We start from the raw sequence: 18,452 nt of genomic DNA, 5'->3' as shown, positions 1-18,452 counted from the left end.
CTGTGACTTGCTGAGGGCTTGTGGCTTGTTTGGAGCCATTAAAAGGCAGGGGAAATTACTGTTGCTGTTTTTCTTGTGGCTGTCCTGCCCCGATGCAGGCCGAAGGCTGCTTTAGCTCCTGGGGGCCTCTAGAATTTGTTATAACTGCAAAGTGAGAGCTCTCAGTCCATGAGCCAGGCCTCCAGAGTTTCTCAGAGTGTGGCCCTTGGAATTTCTGCACCAGAAACCCCTAGGAACTCATCCAAAATGCATGTTCCTGGCCAACCCCTGACAGCTGGGTCTTGTCTCTGGGGATGGGTCCACCTGCGTTTTAACAAGCTGCTCTGGGGAGTGTGGGCCTCCATCCCGCAGTCTAAGAGCCCCTGTTAGGTATGCAGGAGTCTCAGGGGCCCTTCCTCTCTCCTCTGATTGCTTCTGGGATAGAGAGGTGAGAGTGTAACCTGGTGATCAGCACACTGGCTGGAAGCCAGAGAGGCCTGGGTTCAAATCCCAATACTGTCCTTAGATGCCACGACCTTGAGCACTGACCTCCCCACTCTATCTTCTTGGTAGAAGGAGATACCTGCTAGTTCTTCTCATAGATTGTCACGAGGGTTCAGTAAGATAATGCTCGCAAAAGGCAGAGAGACATAATGAACCAGCCATCTCCATTCAGGCCACAAGCAACTCCTGAGCACCCACTGTGTGCCCCCCAACCAGGCCTGAGTTCCTGTTCCACCCCAGGAACCCTGCAGGGTCCAGCTTGCTCCCGGGCCAAAGCCACTGGCCACTGACTCCAGAACACTAAAGAGCTTCTTTTCTGCTCTTTCTAGGATATTTGAAAACGAGGACTTTGTGAAGTCATTGACTGCTCTGACCAAGAAGGCCAACTGCAAGCTGACCATCTGCTCCCTGGAGGAGAGCATGGATGACCAGTGGATGCAAGTACGAGGCCCTGTGGGATGAGTAGGCTGGAGCACTCAGGATGAATGGCCCTGAGGTCAAGGGCCGCTGGGGGACCCAGGCTCCAGGGGGCTTGGCCTATCGCCTCGCCGGCCACCCTTCCTTGGACAGGCAGGGAGTTAGAAGCCTCTGAGGGTCCTCTCATAAGAGGACTCAGGCAGGTGTTTCAACTGGCATTTACTGCAGGCCGCTGTGTGCCTACCAGAGTCACCAGGATGAAAACCACCTTCCTGCTTAAAAACTCTCAGGTGACCTCTAGAAATGATTCAAAGCTCAGGGGGCTGGAGCTCAACTGGTCCCTCCAGTGGCCCTTCCTCCAAGCTGGCCTTCTGGGCTCTGCCACCACACCAGGCCACACCCCTCCTCCAGCACTTTCCATGGCTCCCATCTCCTCCTCCTCGGCCTGCCTCCAGGGCTCTCCCAACCTGGCCACCCCCGTCCCCCAGGGCCAGCCTGCCTCCTGTCTCACCGTCTGTTTCCATACAGGCTCCCCCATTGTGCCGTGAGCTTCCTGAGGGCTGAGCCTGGTCTCATTCAGCTCAGCACCCCAGTGCTTGGCACTGGGCAGTGCCAGTGGGCAGTTGGTGAATAGAGCCGAACCTCCTTGCTATACCCTTGCTTTGCTCAGGACTCTGCCTTCCATGCCATTCACTCTGCCCATGCTGTTCCTTCCGACAGCCCTCCCCATTCCCATCCCCCACGTCCGAATCATGCATGTCCAGTCTGAGCTGGAAGGCACCCCCTTCGTAAATGTCCCCAATCCCTCCAGTGAGAATTCATTCCTTTTTCTTCTAAGCCCCCATATAACACCCTCTCTCCCTTTCTCATCATCCCCTCTGTGTTAATCAGGCTGAACCATATGAAACGGCTGATCTGCCACCATTTTTGACCTATAAGAATGACAATTTCATATGGTCCAGCCTGATGTGATTTATGTTCATCATCACATCTGCCTGCAGGAATACAGGCAGGATTTGCACCTGATTCACTCCTCAGCTTTCCCTGACTCTGCCCTATAAGCTGGGCCAGGGCCTAACCTGCCCCCGCTGCAGGGGAAGGCCACGCCTACCCCTGGCCTCCAGACCTCAGCTCAGCAGTGCTTTGCTCACAAATCTTCTCTGAGCTCCTAGTCCCAGCAGGAGCCACCCATCTTTGTCCAGCAGACCCCTCGCCCCCTTTTATCACCTCCTAACATGCTAGTTCCCCAGCTCTTGGGATCTCTCACTAGGAGGACAGGGCCTGAGGCTGGCTCACCATGGGTCCGCAGCACCCGGGGCCCTCGCCAGGAATGGGAGTGAAGGGCACGCCAGGGTTTCACAGCACTTTAATAAGCTCTGCTTTCTCTGAGCCCCTCCTCTGGGGTCCAACATCACACACAAATTCGCCCTTGGCCACAAGGGGAAGAGAACGTGGATGGTTCCACGCCGCCAATCCCTGCGCTGGATGCCAAGACCCAGGCGGCGTGGGTACCAGCCTCCCCTCCTCTCGCTCTGCCCAGGATGAAATAGAGATTGGCTATATCCAAGCCCCGCACAAGACAATGCCTGTCGTCTTTGACTCTCCAAGGAACAGAGGCCTGAAGGAGTTTCCCGTCAAATCTCTGCTGGTAGGTGTCGGTGGGGGCACCAGTGGTTGACACCCCCTTGCCTTGAGGCCTCCTTCCTCATTGCCTATCTCCCCGCAACCCCCTTCCCTCCGCCGAGTGACCCAGCTCCCAACAGTGCAATGTCTGCTCAAGCAGTGATCACACAGATGGGCCATTATTTCTGTTATTACCATGGTGAGATCTAGCTCTTTCTTTCCCAAAGCCCTTTCCAGCCGTGAGCTCACCTTGTCCTCAAGATAATCCTCCGAGGACATAGTTCGGGCTTGGGCGTCCTTGTTCCACTGAAGATACTCTTGCTGCAAGGTGAGGGTGGGGCCTGGACCGGAAACTTCGCCAACGTTCAGCTGGAGGCTCTGTACTTTCAGTGGAGTCTGGCCTTCAGGGTCTGGAGGCGGTGCTCCGTCTGGGACATGGGGAGGGGGAGGTTTAGGATCAGAGTGGTCATTTCCTGAACATGACTTCATCAGCTGAAGATTCTATATGCGTTTGGGGGTTAGGGTGGGAGTGACGTATTGTTAAGTTATGCTTGACTAGCCTGGCAGTTTCCTGCAAACTCAGCATAGATTATAATATTGCATTTACTGAGCATGCATTCTGTGTCAGTTACTGTGCTAAATTCTTACGTGCACTGGCTCACTTAATTTGTCCGACAAATTTAATGTATATACTATCACTAGGCCCATTTTAGAGATGAAGAAACTGAGGTTCAAAGAGGCGAAGCAGCTTTCTGAAGGTCATGCGCAAAGAGAAGGGAGAAGTTGGGATGCGAACCAGGCCAGTCTGGCTCCATGCTTTCCTAGAGAGAGCACAGGTGACAGCCCCTTGACTCCAGGCACCCAGGAAAAACAGGAAAGAGTGTGGGGTGCAAGGGTTGCTGTGGCGAATGGCTTTCCAGGAAGAAGCCTGCACCTTGTGGGGAGGGGAGGCGGCCCATGGGAGGCTTTGAAAAGAAATCTGAGTTTAACTCAGCAACCTGTCTTAGTCTTTCTTACTGTCCTGAGTGGAGTGGTGCCGGTGAAAAGATTTTGTCGGGTTCACGGTGTCTCTCTGCCATGGAATCAGGTTAATCTCGTTTCAGGAGCAATGGGATAAAGTAGCCAGGTGCCACTAAACTTTGGCCCTTTTACTGGTTTCAGTCCCACTTTGTTCGCTTCCTACTTTGATGTTCCAAGTGTGACAAAGGCTAGATTCTTCGACGTCATAGCCAAACCTCTAGAGTCCTGCAGGACAGAGGAACAGATAGACACCTCGGCACAGGTATCCTCACCTTTCCCACAAACAGCCTTGAATGGAGTTGGGCTGTGATGGCCTCTCAGCCAAGTATGTCTGCGGCATTCTGACTCAAATCACTCAGGGACGGAATTGGAATAAAAGTGACACTCAGCACAGGCAACGCCCCACCCATTCTCCAATGTCATTGTGGGCCACTTTCTCTGTCCCTCACCTGGCTCCAGCCCCACTGGCTTCTTGCTGTTCTTCAATGCACCCAGCTTGCACTCACCTCCAGTGGCCTCTGCCTGCGATGCTCTTTCCAGTTCACGTGTCTGGCTTCTTCTCAATCTTCCGATTTGAGCTTCAGTGCTATCCTCCAAGAGGCCAATCTGACATGGAAGGACACCCCACCCCAGCCCCTGGCATTCTCGGCTACAGCACCCTGTTGGCTTCTTCTCAAGTGCTTTGCTATAAATCACTGACTACTCATTCACTTTTCATTGTCTGCCTCCCTGCAGAATGTAAGCACCTGAAAGGCAGGGCCTGAGGCCACGGAGCCTGTTCTTGTACCCCAGGTACTTAGCACACAGCGTCACACACACATACTTGGCCCGTAAGGCAGTGTCAGTAAATTAAACGCCACTGCCGTACATGGAAAATCAGGAGCACTTACCATAAATAGGAGGCGACCATGACGTTAAACAGAATGAACGCAAAAGAATGCCAGCTCGATACCAGTGACAGCAAAACCCTGAGCCACAGTTTCGCTCTCTGTTGTTAAATGGGACGTTAGCAGGTGTTAAGGGATGATTCGTGCCACTCTGGGACTTTAATCTTTGACAAACCAGAGAATGGAGGACACCTGAAATGGCAACACCTTTCCAAGTCTGTGCCAGAAGCTGTAGCAAGTGGCACCTGTGAGTCTCCCCTGCATGTACCACTCTTGGGGGACGACTTCTGCAGACAGTGGACACCCCTTTGTTTGCCTGCAGAAATCTGAGCCTGCAGCCTCTGGAACTACTCCTCTCTCATGCTGACAGCCAGGACAGTGACTTGGATGAATCTGTCATTCATTCATCCTACATCCTTTGAGCACGTACTCTGCCTGGCCCTGTTCTAGGCACTTGGAATACATCAGTGCGCGAAGCCGAGGCCCCCCCCACTCCTCATGGAGGTGACATTCTAGGCGGGAGCATGCTTCAGGGACTAGCAAGGAGGCCAGGAGGGGTAGGACAAAGCGAGCAAGCAGAAGAGGCAGTCAGAGAGCGGGTGGGAATGGGGTGTGGAGGGAGGACAGGTCCCATGGGCTTGTTGGCCATTTTAAGGCCATTTGTTTAGAATCGGAGAAACTGCGGAATTATTGCAGGGTCTTAAAAAGAGGGAGATTATGACTTGGTTGATGTATCAAAGGGAACCTCAGCTGCACGTCAAGAACAGATGGCAAAGACCAAGGGCAGGAGCGGGGAGAGTGGGAAGGAGGCCGATACAGGAACCAGCTGAAGGGGGCGCAGACCCGGGGAGCAGGGGAGGGGGTGAGCAGTGACCAGATTCCAGATACGTTTTGAGGTCAGAGCCCACAGCATTTCCTGACTGATGTGTGATGTGAAGGAGAGGGGGCAAAGGTGACATCGGGCTTTGACCTTTGTGACAGGCAGGTGGAGGAGGGGTCAGCAGTTCCGTTCGGGGCAAGTGGGAGATATTTAGTCAACATCCATGCGGGGAATCGGGCAAGCAGTGGACCCGTGCCTGGAGGCTGGGAGAGAAAAGCAGGCTGGAAATATAAACGTGAGGTTGTCAGCACGTGAGCGGCATTTCACGAGACTGGGCGAGAGCACCAGAGGAGAGAGTGAAACTACAGAAGGCAAGGAGCCGAGGACCGGGCCTTGGGGCCCCCAGTGCTCAGGAGATGAGCGGGAGCAGCAGCGAGGGAGGATCCCAGCGTGCACGGGGTCCCCAGGGCCAAGTGCAGAAAGTGAGCGGAGGGAGTGGGGGTGACCCGCTGACTCAGATGCTGCTGGTGGGCAAGGAAGACGAGGCCTGGGCATTGCCCGTTGGGTTTAGCTGTGTGATCACGAAGACCTCGATGAGAGCAAGTTTGATGGCAGAGTGAGGGCGGAAGTCAGGTTGGGATAGGTTTTCAGCAGAAAGGGAGGACGGGACTGGGAAAGAATGCATTTTAAATTAGTGGAATCACTGACCTTGAGACTACTCACCTCCTCGGCAAAACGCGCCCAAGCTCACAATCTGGAATCTGCTTCCAGGGCGTCCGTGGCCCCCACGAAGCCCCAGGATGCAGACCATCGATTTGTAGAAAGCTGGAGCTAGCATGGTAGACTGCATGATGGCCCCTCAAATACGACCACATCCTAATCCTCAGAACCTGATGCTGCAGGGGCTTTGCAGGTGGGATTGAATTAGAGGTCTTGAGGGGAGGAGATTATCTTGGATTATCTGGGGGGGCGGGAGCTCTATGTCATCATAACACTCCTTATAAGAGGGAGGGATGGAGGTCAGGGTGACAGAAAACATGTGACGATGGAAACAGACATTGGAGTGATGCCCTTTGGAGATGAAGGAGGAGGCCACCAGCTGAGGTAGCCATAAGAAGCTGAAAAGGCCAGGAAATAGATTCTCTCCTGAGAGTCTCCAGAAGGAACCGGCCTGGCCACACTTTGATCTTGGCCCAAAGGAACTGACCTCAGACTTCTGACCCTTCGAACTGTGGGAGAATTAATGTGTGTTGTTTTAAGCCACCAGATTTGTTACGGCAGCAGCAGGAAACTAATACAGGGGCTGAGAGGTGTGTCACCCACCTGGCCTTCTCACCGAGATCCGTGTGGAGAGGTCATAGCCATTCCAGAAGCTCGTTCTAGGCCCCCACTCAGGATGTGGACCAAGAAAGCTTGCTGTAGAGACAGCTCAAATCCTGGTCCTTCCACAAACTGGCTATGGGAACTGAAGAAGCCACACACCACTCTGAGCTTAGTAAATTCTCTGCAAAATGAAGATAAAAGGGATGTTTTACAGATTCTTTATTATCGCCCAAGTTAAGGTTTATGAAGCAGCTGGAATGTATTAGAGACTCAAAAAATGCTGTCCCCTTTCTTGCCACTCGATTTGGCATTCCTTCACCATTCCACAAATGATAATGGTACCTGCTCTGTGCCAGCCGCTGACAGGCACTGAATTCCTCCCTGTGACAGAATTACTCTTTAACCTCGGACCCCACCCTCTCTTCGCCAGGCAGGAAGTTCTCTCTCAGCATGTGCTTCTTCCGTCTCAGGGTCCAGAGTTTGGCTACGTGACTCGAGGTCCCCAAACAGGGGGTGTCACCGACCTTGACTCCTTTGGGAATCTGGAAGTGAGCCCCCCCGTCAAAGTTGGGAAGAAGAAGTACCCACTGGGCAGGATTCTCATTGGGAACAGCAGTTACCCCAGGTGAGGAGGGGAGGGGCGGAGAGGGGCGGCCAGGACCCAGGGAGGCTCTGGAATAGCAGCAGAAGCCTTCCCTGCGTAGTCCCAACCCAAGAGGGCTCCGCAAACTTTAGGGCATGTGAGAGGAATCAATGCACAGGCCTAGGAATACAAGGCTTAAGATCTCAATAGACCCAAGTTCAACTTCCAGCTCTGCCACTTATATTCTTTTGATTGTGAATATTTGCTGAGCACCTGCTATGTGCCAGGCACTATGCTAGGAGCTGGGAAGGAATGCAGCCATAAACATGACAGACAAGTCCCTGCCACTATTCCAGTGGGGGAGAAACATAATAGAAAAGTGAATAAATAAGATCATTTTGAATAGTAAAGAAAACAAAACAAGAGCATGGCAGAGAAGGAGTGGGACCCGGGTTGGTCGGGGTGACCGAGGAAGGCATCTCTAGGGAGGGGGCTTTCGAGTTGAGGCCTGATGACGGGAAGGACATGGCTGCGTGGAGATCTGAGGTAGAGGGCTCCTGGCAGATGAAGGAGCATGTTCAAAGGCCCTGAGGCAAGAATGAGCTTAGTATGTTCGAGAAGGTCAGAGCGGCTAAAACAGATAGAGCAAGAGGAAGAGCAAAGGGCTCGATGCGGAGGACCTTGGAGAACACTGAAGCTCAGAGGGCGATGGAATGTCCCCAGGGCCACACAGCTAACAAGAGATCACCAACCCAGCGTCTAGGCTGAGTCAACGGGCAGTGATTTCCGAGGCTAAGCTCTGATCCTATTTACCTCACTGACTCCATGCCTCAGTTTCTCCAATAAAAATGGGCTGAAAAATTCTTCGATTCCTCAAATATCAGGAAATATCATAAAGGCATCCCAGGCTCTGGATTCCCTTTCCTGGAGGAGCACCCTGACCCCTTGGCCAAGCCGCCAGTCCTGTTAGAGACCTCCGTGTCGCCCCCTCGCCCCCTCCCATAACACCCTTTTAATTCTGTGTGGGCAGGGCTGACAGCCAGGAGATGCACCAGGCACTGCAGGACTTCCTCGCCGCCCAGCAGGTGCAGGCCCCTGTGAAACTCTACTCCGACTGGTTGTTTGTGGGCCACGTGGACGAGTTCCTGAGCTTCGTTCCAGCACACAAGGTGCAGTGTGGGGGCTGTCCCTGGGTTCCCCAGCCCGGCTCTGTGCTCCGTACTCTGCCTAGGAGGACTGAGCTGACTCTATTTTTCCCTGCTGGCAGGAGGGGGCATGGAGGAGGTGCCAGCCTGGGTCCAAGCCCCTGCACCCTCCTCCACCAAGCCCTCCTCCACCAAGCCCTCCTCCTTGGGAGCCTCATGGGCAAAACTGACCTCTGACCCCAGTGATTCTGCCTCTAGGGCTTCCGGCTGCTTCTGGCCAGCCCCAGGTCCTGCTTCAAACTGTTCCAGGAGCAGCTGAATGAGGGACACGGAGAGGCTCTGCTGTTCGAAGGGGTCAAGAGTAAGTTGGTCATGCCTCGTTCTTCCATCCGGGCACCTTCCTCTGCCTTCACGTGGTTTCCCAGTGTCAGACAGAATCATTCAGCAACAGATAGTTTTTGAGCACCTACTGTGAGCCCGGGGATGCTGTATGAACAGAGCTCCCTGTCTTCAGGGCTCACAGTCCAGAGCAACCGAGCCAAGAAAACAACTACAACACAGGAGCTTTGGAAAAGTGTCTGGGAGGAGTTCAAGGAAGGCTTCTTGGAGGAGGCAAAGACCAAGCAGGAGCATGAGGATGAGCAGGAGTTGGTCAGGCAAATGGGGCGGTGGGACGAAAGAAAGATATTCCAGACAGTGAATGCAAATGCTCAGAGGCAGGAGGAAGGAAGATAAGTTCGAGGACCTGAAAAAAAAGTTCAATCTGGCTGAAACGCAGAATAAAATATTAACGTTTTTCAGTAAAGTCCACAGACAGGGGCCAGAGTCAGAGGCGGAGAAACCTCCGTGGCTGAGAGTTTTCACCTAATGATATCTGTGGTGGCATCAGGCCTCTGTTTGAGCCTCAGTAAATGGAGACAAGAGACTTCAAGGGAGTGAGAGAAACACTTTTAAGAAGAACGTACCCTAATCAAATACTTTATTAAAGGCGTTTGCCTCTCAGATGCTCACAACAAACCTGTGTTAGTTAGGAATTAAGGCTGCCCCCATTTCGTAGATGGAAAACTGGGTCTCCGCCGTATCCGCTGGCAAGGGGGAAACGGACCTCTGAATTCATCTGCATTTTGTTCTTTTTCTTCATGAAAGAAAAAAAGCAGCAGAAAATAAAGGACATCCTGTCAAACAAGAAATTGAGAGACCATAACTCCTATGTGGAGGTACCAGCCTGGGTACCCAGGAGATGCCACAGCCCGGCAGAGCTGACACCCCCACCCCCAGCCCCCTCCCCTGAGATTAGAGGCACAAGGCAGGGCCTTCCGTGGGCTGTGCTGGCTCCGTGGTGAATGGCCTTGGGAATTGGGTAAATGTGTGTATGGAGAGCTCACTACCCCTATAGGAACACACACTCCGCCTCTGGCCCTCCCCCTGGAGCCCTGCCTGTGCTGACCCCTGCCATACCCACCACCCTCCCTCTCACCCAGAGCTGCATCGACTGGAACCGGGAGGTGCTGAAGCGGGAGCTGGGCCTGACCGAGCAGGACATCGTGGACATCCCCCAGCTCTTCAAGCTCCATTCAGACTCCACAGGGACCCTCAAGGCTGAAGCCTTTTTCCCAAACATGGTGAGGAAGTGGCCTTCGGAGGTGGCCCACCTAGTTTTGCCAGTGGCCTGGCATCAGAGAGGCCAGCTGGGCTCTGGGTGCAGGTCCAGGACGCTTGGTTGTCTCCTCATCTGCATGGCCCCATCTGGGTTCCAGAGCCCCTGTGGGCATCTCACAGGCACCCTGGGAGTCAGACAATATTGCCACCCTCACTTAACAGATGAGGCACAGAAAGGGAAGGTCTCTGGCAAGAGGTGGGATTCAGAGCTGGGCTCAGAGCTGGACTCAGAGCCAGGGGTCCAGCTGCAGAGCCCATGCTCTAACCACCAGGCTGCACTGCCCCAAATGGGCTTCTCTGTGAGGTGAGGTGGGAGTGGAGCTGGGCAGACAAGCACCAAATAAGACACTCTCAGGTCGAGTCATGCTCCATGAAGGGCCTGACAGTAGGGCACCTCCTCAGACTGGGTGGTCCAGGAAGGCCTCTTTGAGGGGGTGAGGCAGGCGCTGGGTGCTGGGCAGGATTCCCTTGTTTAAACGGTGGACTTGAAGGGGATCCCAGCTTTGCCGAGAACTTTTAACTGTGACCCCAAGCATCATCTTATGTCATCTACTATGTTTTTTCTTTTCTGCCCTGTTACTCTATCTCTTCAGAGAATACCCATAAGTCAAGAAGCAACTTCGCCCGTTTCTACTGGGGCCCCTCAGGCACCCACTCCTGCCGGAGTTCAGGGGGGAGCACGGTGGCCTTCAAACTGGGTTCCCTGGGACTCTGGGGTTCCCAGGCAGTACCTCAAATCCAATGGTTTGGATCTTTTCTAATTTATGCCTTGGAATTCTACAAAAGATTTTGTTTAGAGTAAAGGATTCCTGGGCCAAAACATGGCTTGAGGGGGCACCCTTCTCTCACCCCCTGAATAAAACTCCTTGGCCCCAAGCATCCATTTCCTCGCCCATTTAGCCCAGCCGGGTTTCCTAGCTCAGGAGAAAAAGCTGATGCCGATGGCTGGGAGGTGAGGCATCTCGAGCAAAGTAATCAGCATCGCTGAGGGCTGACTCTGCCTTCCCTGTTTGACTGATCGCCATAGGAGGCAGCCTGAACTTGAGCCATGACGATCTCTGGAGCCCGAAGTGGGAGGTGGGGGTGTGGGCATGGGCATGGAATAGGCAGAGAACAGACCACTCAGGGTGGGCTGCATCTATGCGGTGACAGAGAATGAGATGCCCCTTCCATGATCCATGAGCCCTGGAGACTGACTCTGTTCCTACTGTGTGCTGGCACAGTGCTCTGCATATGTGTTCTCTTTTAATTGTCATAGCGCTGGGAACGTGTTGGGCTTATTTTGCCGATGAGGCTCAGAGGGGTGAAGTGACTTGTCTAAGGTCGCACAGCTATTGAGTGGTAGACTTGGTTGTGAAACTCACATTGGCCTGGAGCCGAAATCCTGGTCCTTCCATCTCACCAGGCCACCTCCCAATATAATGGAGGAAATAGTCATCCGCATAAGTCATAATATACAGAAAGTGCTACAAAAGTGATCACTCATTCATCCATTCAACAGATGTTTATTAAGTGCCTACTATGTGTCAGGCACCGTGCTAGGAGCTATGGGAACATAGAGGAGGAATGACTGATTGCCACAGGTGGCTTCACACAGGGTGAGGACATTTGAGCTGGGCCCAATTAACAGAGTTTTCAAGAAGGTGGTGGGTGGGGAAGGAGCATGGACCCCAGAGTCTGACAGACTTGGGTGTAAATCCTAGACTCGCTGGGTGGCCTTAGGTAGCCCACTTTACCTGTGTGGGCCTCAGTTTCCTCATCTGTGCAGTAGGGCTTTATTTCTGAAGGGCAGGAGAAAGAGAGGACACACGGATAGCGATGCAGGCTGCACGCTGCCACCCCTGACCTGGAGTCTCACCTCTGCAGGTGAACATGCTGGTGCTGGGGAAGTACCTGGGCATCCCCAAGCCCTTCGGGCCCATCATCAACGGCCGCTGCTGCCTGGAGGAGAAGGTGCGGTCGCTGCTGGAGCCGCTGGGCCTGCACTGCACCTTCATCGACGACTTCTACAGCTACCACCTTCGACACGGGGAGGTGCACTGTGGCACCAACGTGCGCCGCCAGCCCTTCCCCTTCAAGTGGTGGCACATGGTGCCCTGAGCCCATCCCTCCCTCCAGTGTCCTCTGCTTTGGGAAGCTCCTGGCCAGAGGCGCTGGTCCCTGCAGTGTAGCATAGCAAGAGTTCCTGGGGAAATATTGGCTCCCCGGAGAGTGACCACTCTGGACAGTGGCTTGCTTCCTTCGCCTGTGTTCCCTCCGAAGATGCTACCATGGTCCTGGCTTTGCAGACTCAGTCGTGCTGTGAGAAGCTGCAATAAAATTTTACGATCCCTTTGTACGGGAGGTGAAGCTGTCGCTCGTATTATTCATTCATTTATCCACTCACTCATTGCCATGAATGTTATCCACTTGTAAGTGCCACCAGGATGTGCTGAAGGCCAGTGTTCCCGTGCGTGCCTAAGAATTGTATCCCTGTTCATGTTGTCCTTTGAGAAAAAGGCAGCAGAGGGGTGATGCGAGAGCCTGAGGGGGACATAAGGATTTGACTGTTAGGTCAACATGCCCAGACATCAGTGAGCCCCCCTTGCCCCGCCCATCTGTCATCTCCAGTCCACCAGCTTGAAAGCCCCATAAAGTGGGCTCTCTTCCCTCTTATTTGCGGCTTGCCGTAGGCTACCTGTGGGGATGTGGTGCGTAACAGAAGCCACGGGGTTTTGTGGAATAAAGTCATTAGTCCCCTCTGTGTCCTTTTTATATATTTTATGGTCCTGACAGAGGGACTTAGATTCCGCTGTAAAAATTAAACGAGATGACTCAAGATCTTTAAAATCGAGGCCAGATTTTGCTTCCATGGGGCCTGAAATGCTCAGGAAACCCCTGGCGACACCGTTTTCACAGTGGAGAGCTACGAGTGTGGAAAAGATGGATGTGTGAAGCCTCTGCCTTTGCACTAAGGACAAAGGCCTCATAAACCTGATGAAAAAGCGCTTCTCTGGAGCAAAAGATGCGCAGTATTTCTTGTGGACCAGAAAGGGCGCCTTGAACAAGAGGAAGTTGGCGTGAGGTCGTCCCAAAACCTGACCGATAGGGCTGCCTGGAGCAGCAACTGGCCTCAGACAGAAGCCAAGTTTCCTTAGCTTCCTGGAGCTGCAGAAAGATTGACAGACAAGCTGGAGGCTAAAGCAGATCTTACATGGAGGTAAAAGCAAGTGAGCACCCCCAGCCATTCATGGGGGGTAGGGGGCATCTGTGAAGGAACCAGGGAAGCTCCCATGGAGAAAGCACCAACTGTTAAGTCGTCCCAGCCCCACAGAGCCTGGGGCCACCTTGTGCCCTCGGAGCAAGAACTTCCTGCTCCCTCTCTTCCCTAACTCCCAACCCACCTCCCTCCCCCAGCTGTCACAGGTTAGTTTCTGAGGCCACTGTAACAAATTTCCATAAACTAAGTGGCTAAAAACAACAGAAATGTATCCTCTCGCAGTTCTGGAGGCCAGGAGTCTTCCGGAACTGGGCTGAAATCGAGGTGTCAGCAGGGTGATGTCTTTTCGGGGGGCTCCAGGGGAGAATCTGTTCCTGGCGTCTTCCATCTTCCGGTGGCTGCGGGTTTGCCTTGGCTGGTGGCCAGATCACTCCCATCGCTGCCCGCGTGGGCACATTGCTTTCTCCTCTGTGTCTGTCAAATCTCTGTCTCTTACTAGGATACTTGTGGTTGCATTTAGGGCCCACCCAGATAATCCAGGATAATCTCCCCATCTCGAAGACCCAGTCACACCTGTAAATTTGGTCATAGCTGCAAAGGCTCTTTCTAAATGAGATAACACAGATGGCAGGTATTAGGACCTGATATCTTTGGGGGTTCATTACGCAACCCACTACAGGTCAGGGACCACCATTTGCCAGCTGCAGCAGGCAGAAGAGAGAAAGGAGTTGAATGTCCCCTCTCCGAAGCTCTAAGCTTTTTGCCTCCATGCAACCCTAATGAAAAAGGGGGAAAAACTTAACTTTATAAAACCGAGTTTGGAGGTTTTCTTTGGTGTGGGGTTCAATTTTCGAACTTCTGAATTGGTGACTGGTTTCTGTCTGGTTTCTAGAAACAGATTCTGAGAGAGAGGTTTGCCTGCAGGAGGTTTGGGGGTGCTCTCAGGATCCACACCTGGGAGGTGATGAGCTGTGAAGTACTGGCCACAGAGCGTTCCGGTAACCCCATGGGATGCTTGGAGGCTGGGATGGGCCCTCGGCGTTTTCCTGAACTGAGACAAGCAGCCTGGCCTTGTCCGCCACATGGGATTCAGCTGCCCACAAGGAGGGGGCACAGCCTTGGGAATAGGCGGTAGACAATTCTAGGAGGACTCGCTATGAGCTGCTAAAAGCCAACACTCCCAGCATTTGGGTGAATGATTACATCTGCCCTGAAGGGTCAAGGGGAGCAGGTGGTGTACCATAGCGTCCTCCACAGTGACTTAGAGTGACCATGGGACTTGATTACTGAAGAGTGATTGGAGAACTTTCTACACTGAACGAGCACGTGAGGGGCTGTGGGCGTCCATGTAAAGCTGCTTTACAGTTGCAAACCCCTTGTTTTAGTTGGAGAGCTTCGTAGATGCCCACTGGGTTATGTTTTTAGGGGGTAGGGACCATTTTGTCATTTGCTGCACAAGAATTGATTGAGCATCTACTATGTCCAGGACTCTTTTGTGGGTGCTGGGGATTTGGTGGTGAAAAAGAAGCTCCTGGGAGTAGGAACAAGACCTGCTCTAGATCTCACCAAGTCCTTTTCATGCCCAGAGACACCAAGGGTGCCCCTCCCCACCCTGCTCAGACAGAGCCCTGGCACAAGGCAGAGCTGCCCAAGGGCGGGGCGGGACAGAGCTCCCAGGCCGCTCTGCTCCAGAACCCCGAGCCCAGCCCTCAGCAGCCCCTCCCCAATCTAACGATCCCTTCCCTCCAGCTCATCTCTGGCCAGCTGTGAGAGCAGATGGGCGGGCAGGTGTGGGTGGTGAGAGCATACACATGTGGAGCACCTCCTGCCTGATTAATTTTGCCACTTTCAACCCAACCAGAGGGGGATGTAGGGTCTTCTCGGCCAACCCCCTGCCTTCGAGGGCTCCCCAAAACAAAGCCACCCCTGACAGTTATGCCGAATTCTGGAAACTTCCAAGGAGGTATATTTCTACTTTTAATCTTGAATTTAACAAGCCTGGCTGACCAAGGAGTCTTCGCTCAGTACCCAACTTATATCCCCCATGCTATTAATATAGGTTGCTCATCGTAGCATCAAGTGTCAGGGCAAAAGTCTGAAAACAAATGTTTATGTATATGATAGAGCCCTTGTGGAATAATATACAGCCATAAAAAGGATAAAGATGCTCTTTATGTACTGTTACGAAGACCTGAGTCATACTATGAAAGTGAACACAGCAAGGTATTGATGGTATATACTGTGTAGCATATACCATCATTTATGTAAAAATAAAGAGGAGACGATATACATACAAGTTTGCTTGGTGATGCATAATGTTTATTTGGAAAGATGTAGAAGAAATGGGTGCCACTGGCTGCCTCCACATAAGGGGATTGAATGGGTGAGAGACAGAGGGAGAGGGAACTTGGAACCACATGAATGTGGTACCTATTCGAGAAGAACCATAACGTTCCCCTAAAACATAAAATGAGCACCATTTGAAAGTTAGCTGGTACGTCCCCTGGGCTGGAGCGGAAGTTCTCATTTCTTTGCTCCGTGGAGAGGAGGAGCAGCTGGTGGACTCGGCTCAGCACAGGCCCCTCCCTTCCTCCTTCCCGCCGCCCCGCCCCGCCCCCGCCCCGACACTTGCCCAGCCCCTGCTGGGAGCTGGTGACACAGAGGTGGACAAGTTGCTCCTCTTCACCTGGGGATGGAACCCAGGTTTCTGGACCACACTACAGACCTGCCAGGCCCAGGAGCTACAACTTTAACGAGCCCCCGTGATCATTTTTGCAACCACCAGAGCGTGGAGATCCCGTGGCTCGGTACTTTACAGGGCTTGCCTTGTCAATTTCCTTGAACCATCCCCACCCCTACATCTGAGGTTCCAGAGCCTGGTGTTGCTGCCACTTGCTGCCACCCAGACACTTGCTCCTGACAGCTTCCAAATGAGTCAGTTCTCCAGTGCTGTGGCCAGCTTGCTAGTTCTAGAGCCCCTCTTTCTCCCAGCTGAAGGGCAGAGACCTAAGCAGACAGCCTCGAATGGGCCTTGTGTCTGCAGATACTGGCTGCCTAATAAATGAGTGATGAAGCGGTTCTGACCCCACCTGCTCCTCTGCAGCCTTGATGGAGAAAGTCACTCCTGGGCAGCTGCTGAAGCCTCCTTAACAAGGGGGTGGGCTGGAGAGGCCCTGAGCCCATAAAAGGGGAGGACAGCAGGGAGCTCCAGGGTCACCTGAGGCTGCTGTGCTGGGTGAGGGTGGTCAGCTTGGTGGGCAGTGCCATGGCCTTCCAGGGCATCATCCACCTGTCCCTGGACAGCCCTGAACATGCCATTTGTGTACTGGGCACAGAAATCTGCTTGGATCTCAGTAGGTGAGCAGCTTAGGGCACTGCCAGGGCTGGCTAGGGGCAGGGGGAAGCAGGTCCGAGTAGGGAGATTGGCGCCTGGCTCCTCTCCTGGGGCCGCCCCTGGTTTGTGTAGGGGTCTGGGGTTCCCTCCCTTCTCTGCATCTTACCTCGTCATCCTGCCTTAGCTCTAGGAGCCTCATCTGGGTGTCTAAGGGCCTTCTAGTCCTGATGCTGCAGGATTCAGATCTAAATCCTGCCTCTGCCCCTTACAGGCTGTGGGGCCTTAGAAACAAGTGCCGTGCCCTCTCTTGGTCCTCTTACCAGTGAAATGGGGGTGAGGCTGGGTCTCAAGGGAGACCCCTGTAAGTTGGAGGCTCAGGGGGGAGGCATTGCACTAACAAGAGACCAGGTCTTCCCTAGGGTCACAGGACAGACCTCATTGTCCTAGGCCGTGTTTTTTCCCCTACAGCGATCCCTCGTGGCTTTTCCTCATTGGGAGTTGAGAGTTTATAAATAAGACATAACTTTGGTGATTTCTAGAGCATTAGTGGGAAGGTAAGGCTAGAGCTCATTGGAGGGAGGATAAGGGGGGTGTGGGGGGTCCTCGGAGTAGGGGATGGTAGGAGTAAAGCTGAAGTCGTGTTAGGACCCCAAAACGGCCCTGACCTTAAACCAGGGTGCCTCAGCACCTTGAGGAGAGAATGGAGAGCCACCCCCACCATGCCAGCTGCACCCTAGGCTGAGAAGATAAGACTCTCATGCCCTTATCTCTGTCTCCGTGTTGGGCAAACCAGGTGTGCCCCGCACAAGTGCGAGTCCTTCACCGTCAGTGGCTCTCCGGGGGTCTTGGTTGATATCCGCAATGCAGTCCCGGTGACGACCAGCGAGGACCCTGCCACGACCCGGTGGTCCCTGTCCGATCCCATGGATGTGCTGGTCAAGATGACGTCCCCCAGCCCTGCCACCGACGGGGACAAGGTAGGCCCGGAGTGGGAGGCGCTAACTCAGCTCGTGGGCTATGAGTCTATGAAATTCGGTGCCAAGTGTTTCGCACGTCTGAGACTTTCTAATGGTTGCAACCAACCTGTGGGGTGGGCGGCACTCCATGTCCCCATTTTAGATGAAGACACCGAGGCACTGAGAGAAAGCGCCCTGTCCAGGCCAGTAATCGGCATGCAAGCTCAAGCATGTCCACCTCCTCTGACCGTCACGCTGGGCTGGCTTCCAAAGCAGCTGCTTTTAAAGTCAGGCTTTTAAAAGGTTTTGGCAGAACTCAAATGGGCTTTTTGGCTCAGGCTGGTCTTCTGCCTGTGGCAATCCTCATGAAACTTAAGAGCTAATGTGTATTAAATACGTGCTATGTTCTGGTACTTTGTCACATTTCAAGAGGTTGGCTTTGCCCCATTTTACATGAGGCGCAGTGTGACCTAAGCGTAACTGGAGTGGATTTAAGCCTAAGTCTGTGCCCTTTCTCCTGGGTAAGCCGCCTTCCTAATGGGGCATCTGTGGCAGGCGGGGGTTGACTTCCACCTAGTGGAACAGGCCGTCAGGGCCATCGGGGGTTAAGGGTTCTGTAGTGAAGATCACTCTTGCAGAGTAATTAGAATCACCAGAGACTCTAATACCCAACTCCCACCACACCCACCAATTAGATCAACCTGGGTGGGCTAATGGCATCGGTAGTCCACAGCTACCGATGTCCAGGCGACTCCACTGTGACACTGAGGATGAGAACTACCTATGAAGCACGTTCAGGACTAGGGGACCCCTGTCAGCAGAACCTGCCTGAGTGGTCTGCCGTGAGTTGGCAGAGGGTTCAGCTGGGTATTACATACCCATTCTACGCGCTGTGCCCGGGGCAGGCACTTACCTAAGAGGCAGGTAGCACACTTAGATAAGAACTATGCATCTCCCAGGTGAGAATTCAAGCTGTAATGTGTCCCAGCTGAGCCCAGATGAC

General features: G+C 53.4%; 2 protein-coding genes across 2 annotated transcripts in view; both read left to right on the top strand.

The window, feature by feature from the left end:
* PADI4 (peptidyl arginine deiminase 4) overlaps positions 1–12,402 on the top strand; it is a 27,581-nt gene extending 15,179 nt beyond the window's left edge. Inside the window, exons 8-15 of the mRNA XM_011363598.2 lie at positions 813–924; positions 2,441–2,548; positions 7,044–7,198; positions 8,187–8,325; positions 8,560–8,662; positions 9,448–9,518; positions 9,783–9,923; positions 11,827–12,402. Of these exons, the coding sequence (XP_011361900.1) occupies positions 813–924; positions 2,441–2,548; positions 7,044–7,198; positions 8,187–8,325; positions 8,560–8,662; positions 9,448–9,518; positions 9,783–9,923; positions 11,827–12,060 (1,063 nt within the window). The 3' untranslated portion in view covers positions 12,061–12,402. The remainder of the gene's footprint in view (positions 1–812; positions 925–2,440; positions 2,549–7,043; positions 7,199–8,186; positions 8,326–8,559; positions 8,663–9,447; positions 9,519–9,782; positions 9,924–11,826) is intronic.
* A 4,004-nt stretch (positions 12,403–16,406) lies between these two features.
* Positions 16,407–18,452, top strand: part of PADI6 (peptidyl arginine deiminase 6) — a 22,242-nt gene continuing 20,196 nt past the window's right edge. Inside the window, exons 1-2 of the mRNA XM_011363597.2 lie at positions 16,407–16,516; positions 17,287–17,481. Coding sequence (XP_011361899.1) covers positions 16,425–16,516; positions 17,287–17,481 — 287 coding nt within the window. The 5' untranslated portion in view covers positions 16,407–16,424. The remainder of the gene's footprint in view (positions 16,517–17,286; positions 17,482–18,452) is intronic.

This window comes from Pteropus vampyrus, unplaced genomic scaffold, assembly GCF_000151845.1.
Source record: "Pteropus vampyrus isolate Shadow unplaced genomic scaffold, Pvam_2.0 Scaffold86, whole genome shotgun sequence".
Classification (NCBI taxonomy): Eukaryota; Metazoa; Chordata; class Mammalia; order Chiroptera; family Pteropodidae; genus Pteropus; species Pteropus vampyrus.
Note: the sequence above shows the minus strand (reverse complement) of the source record. Positions and strands in the feature narration are given on the sequence as shown.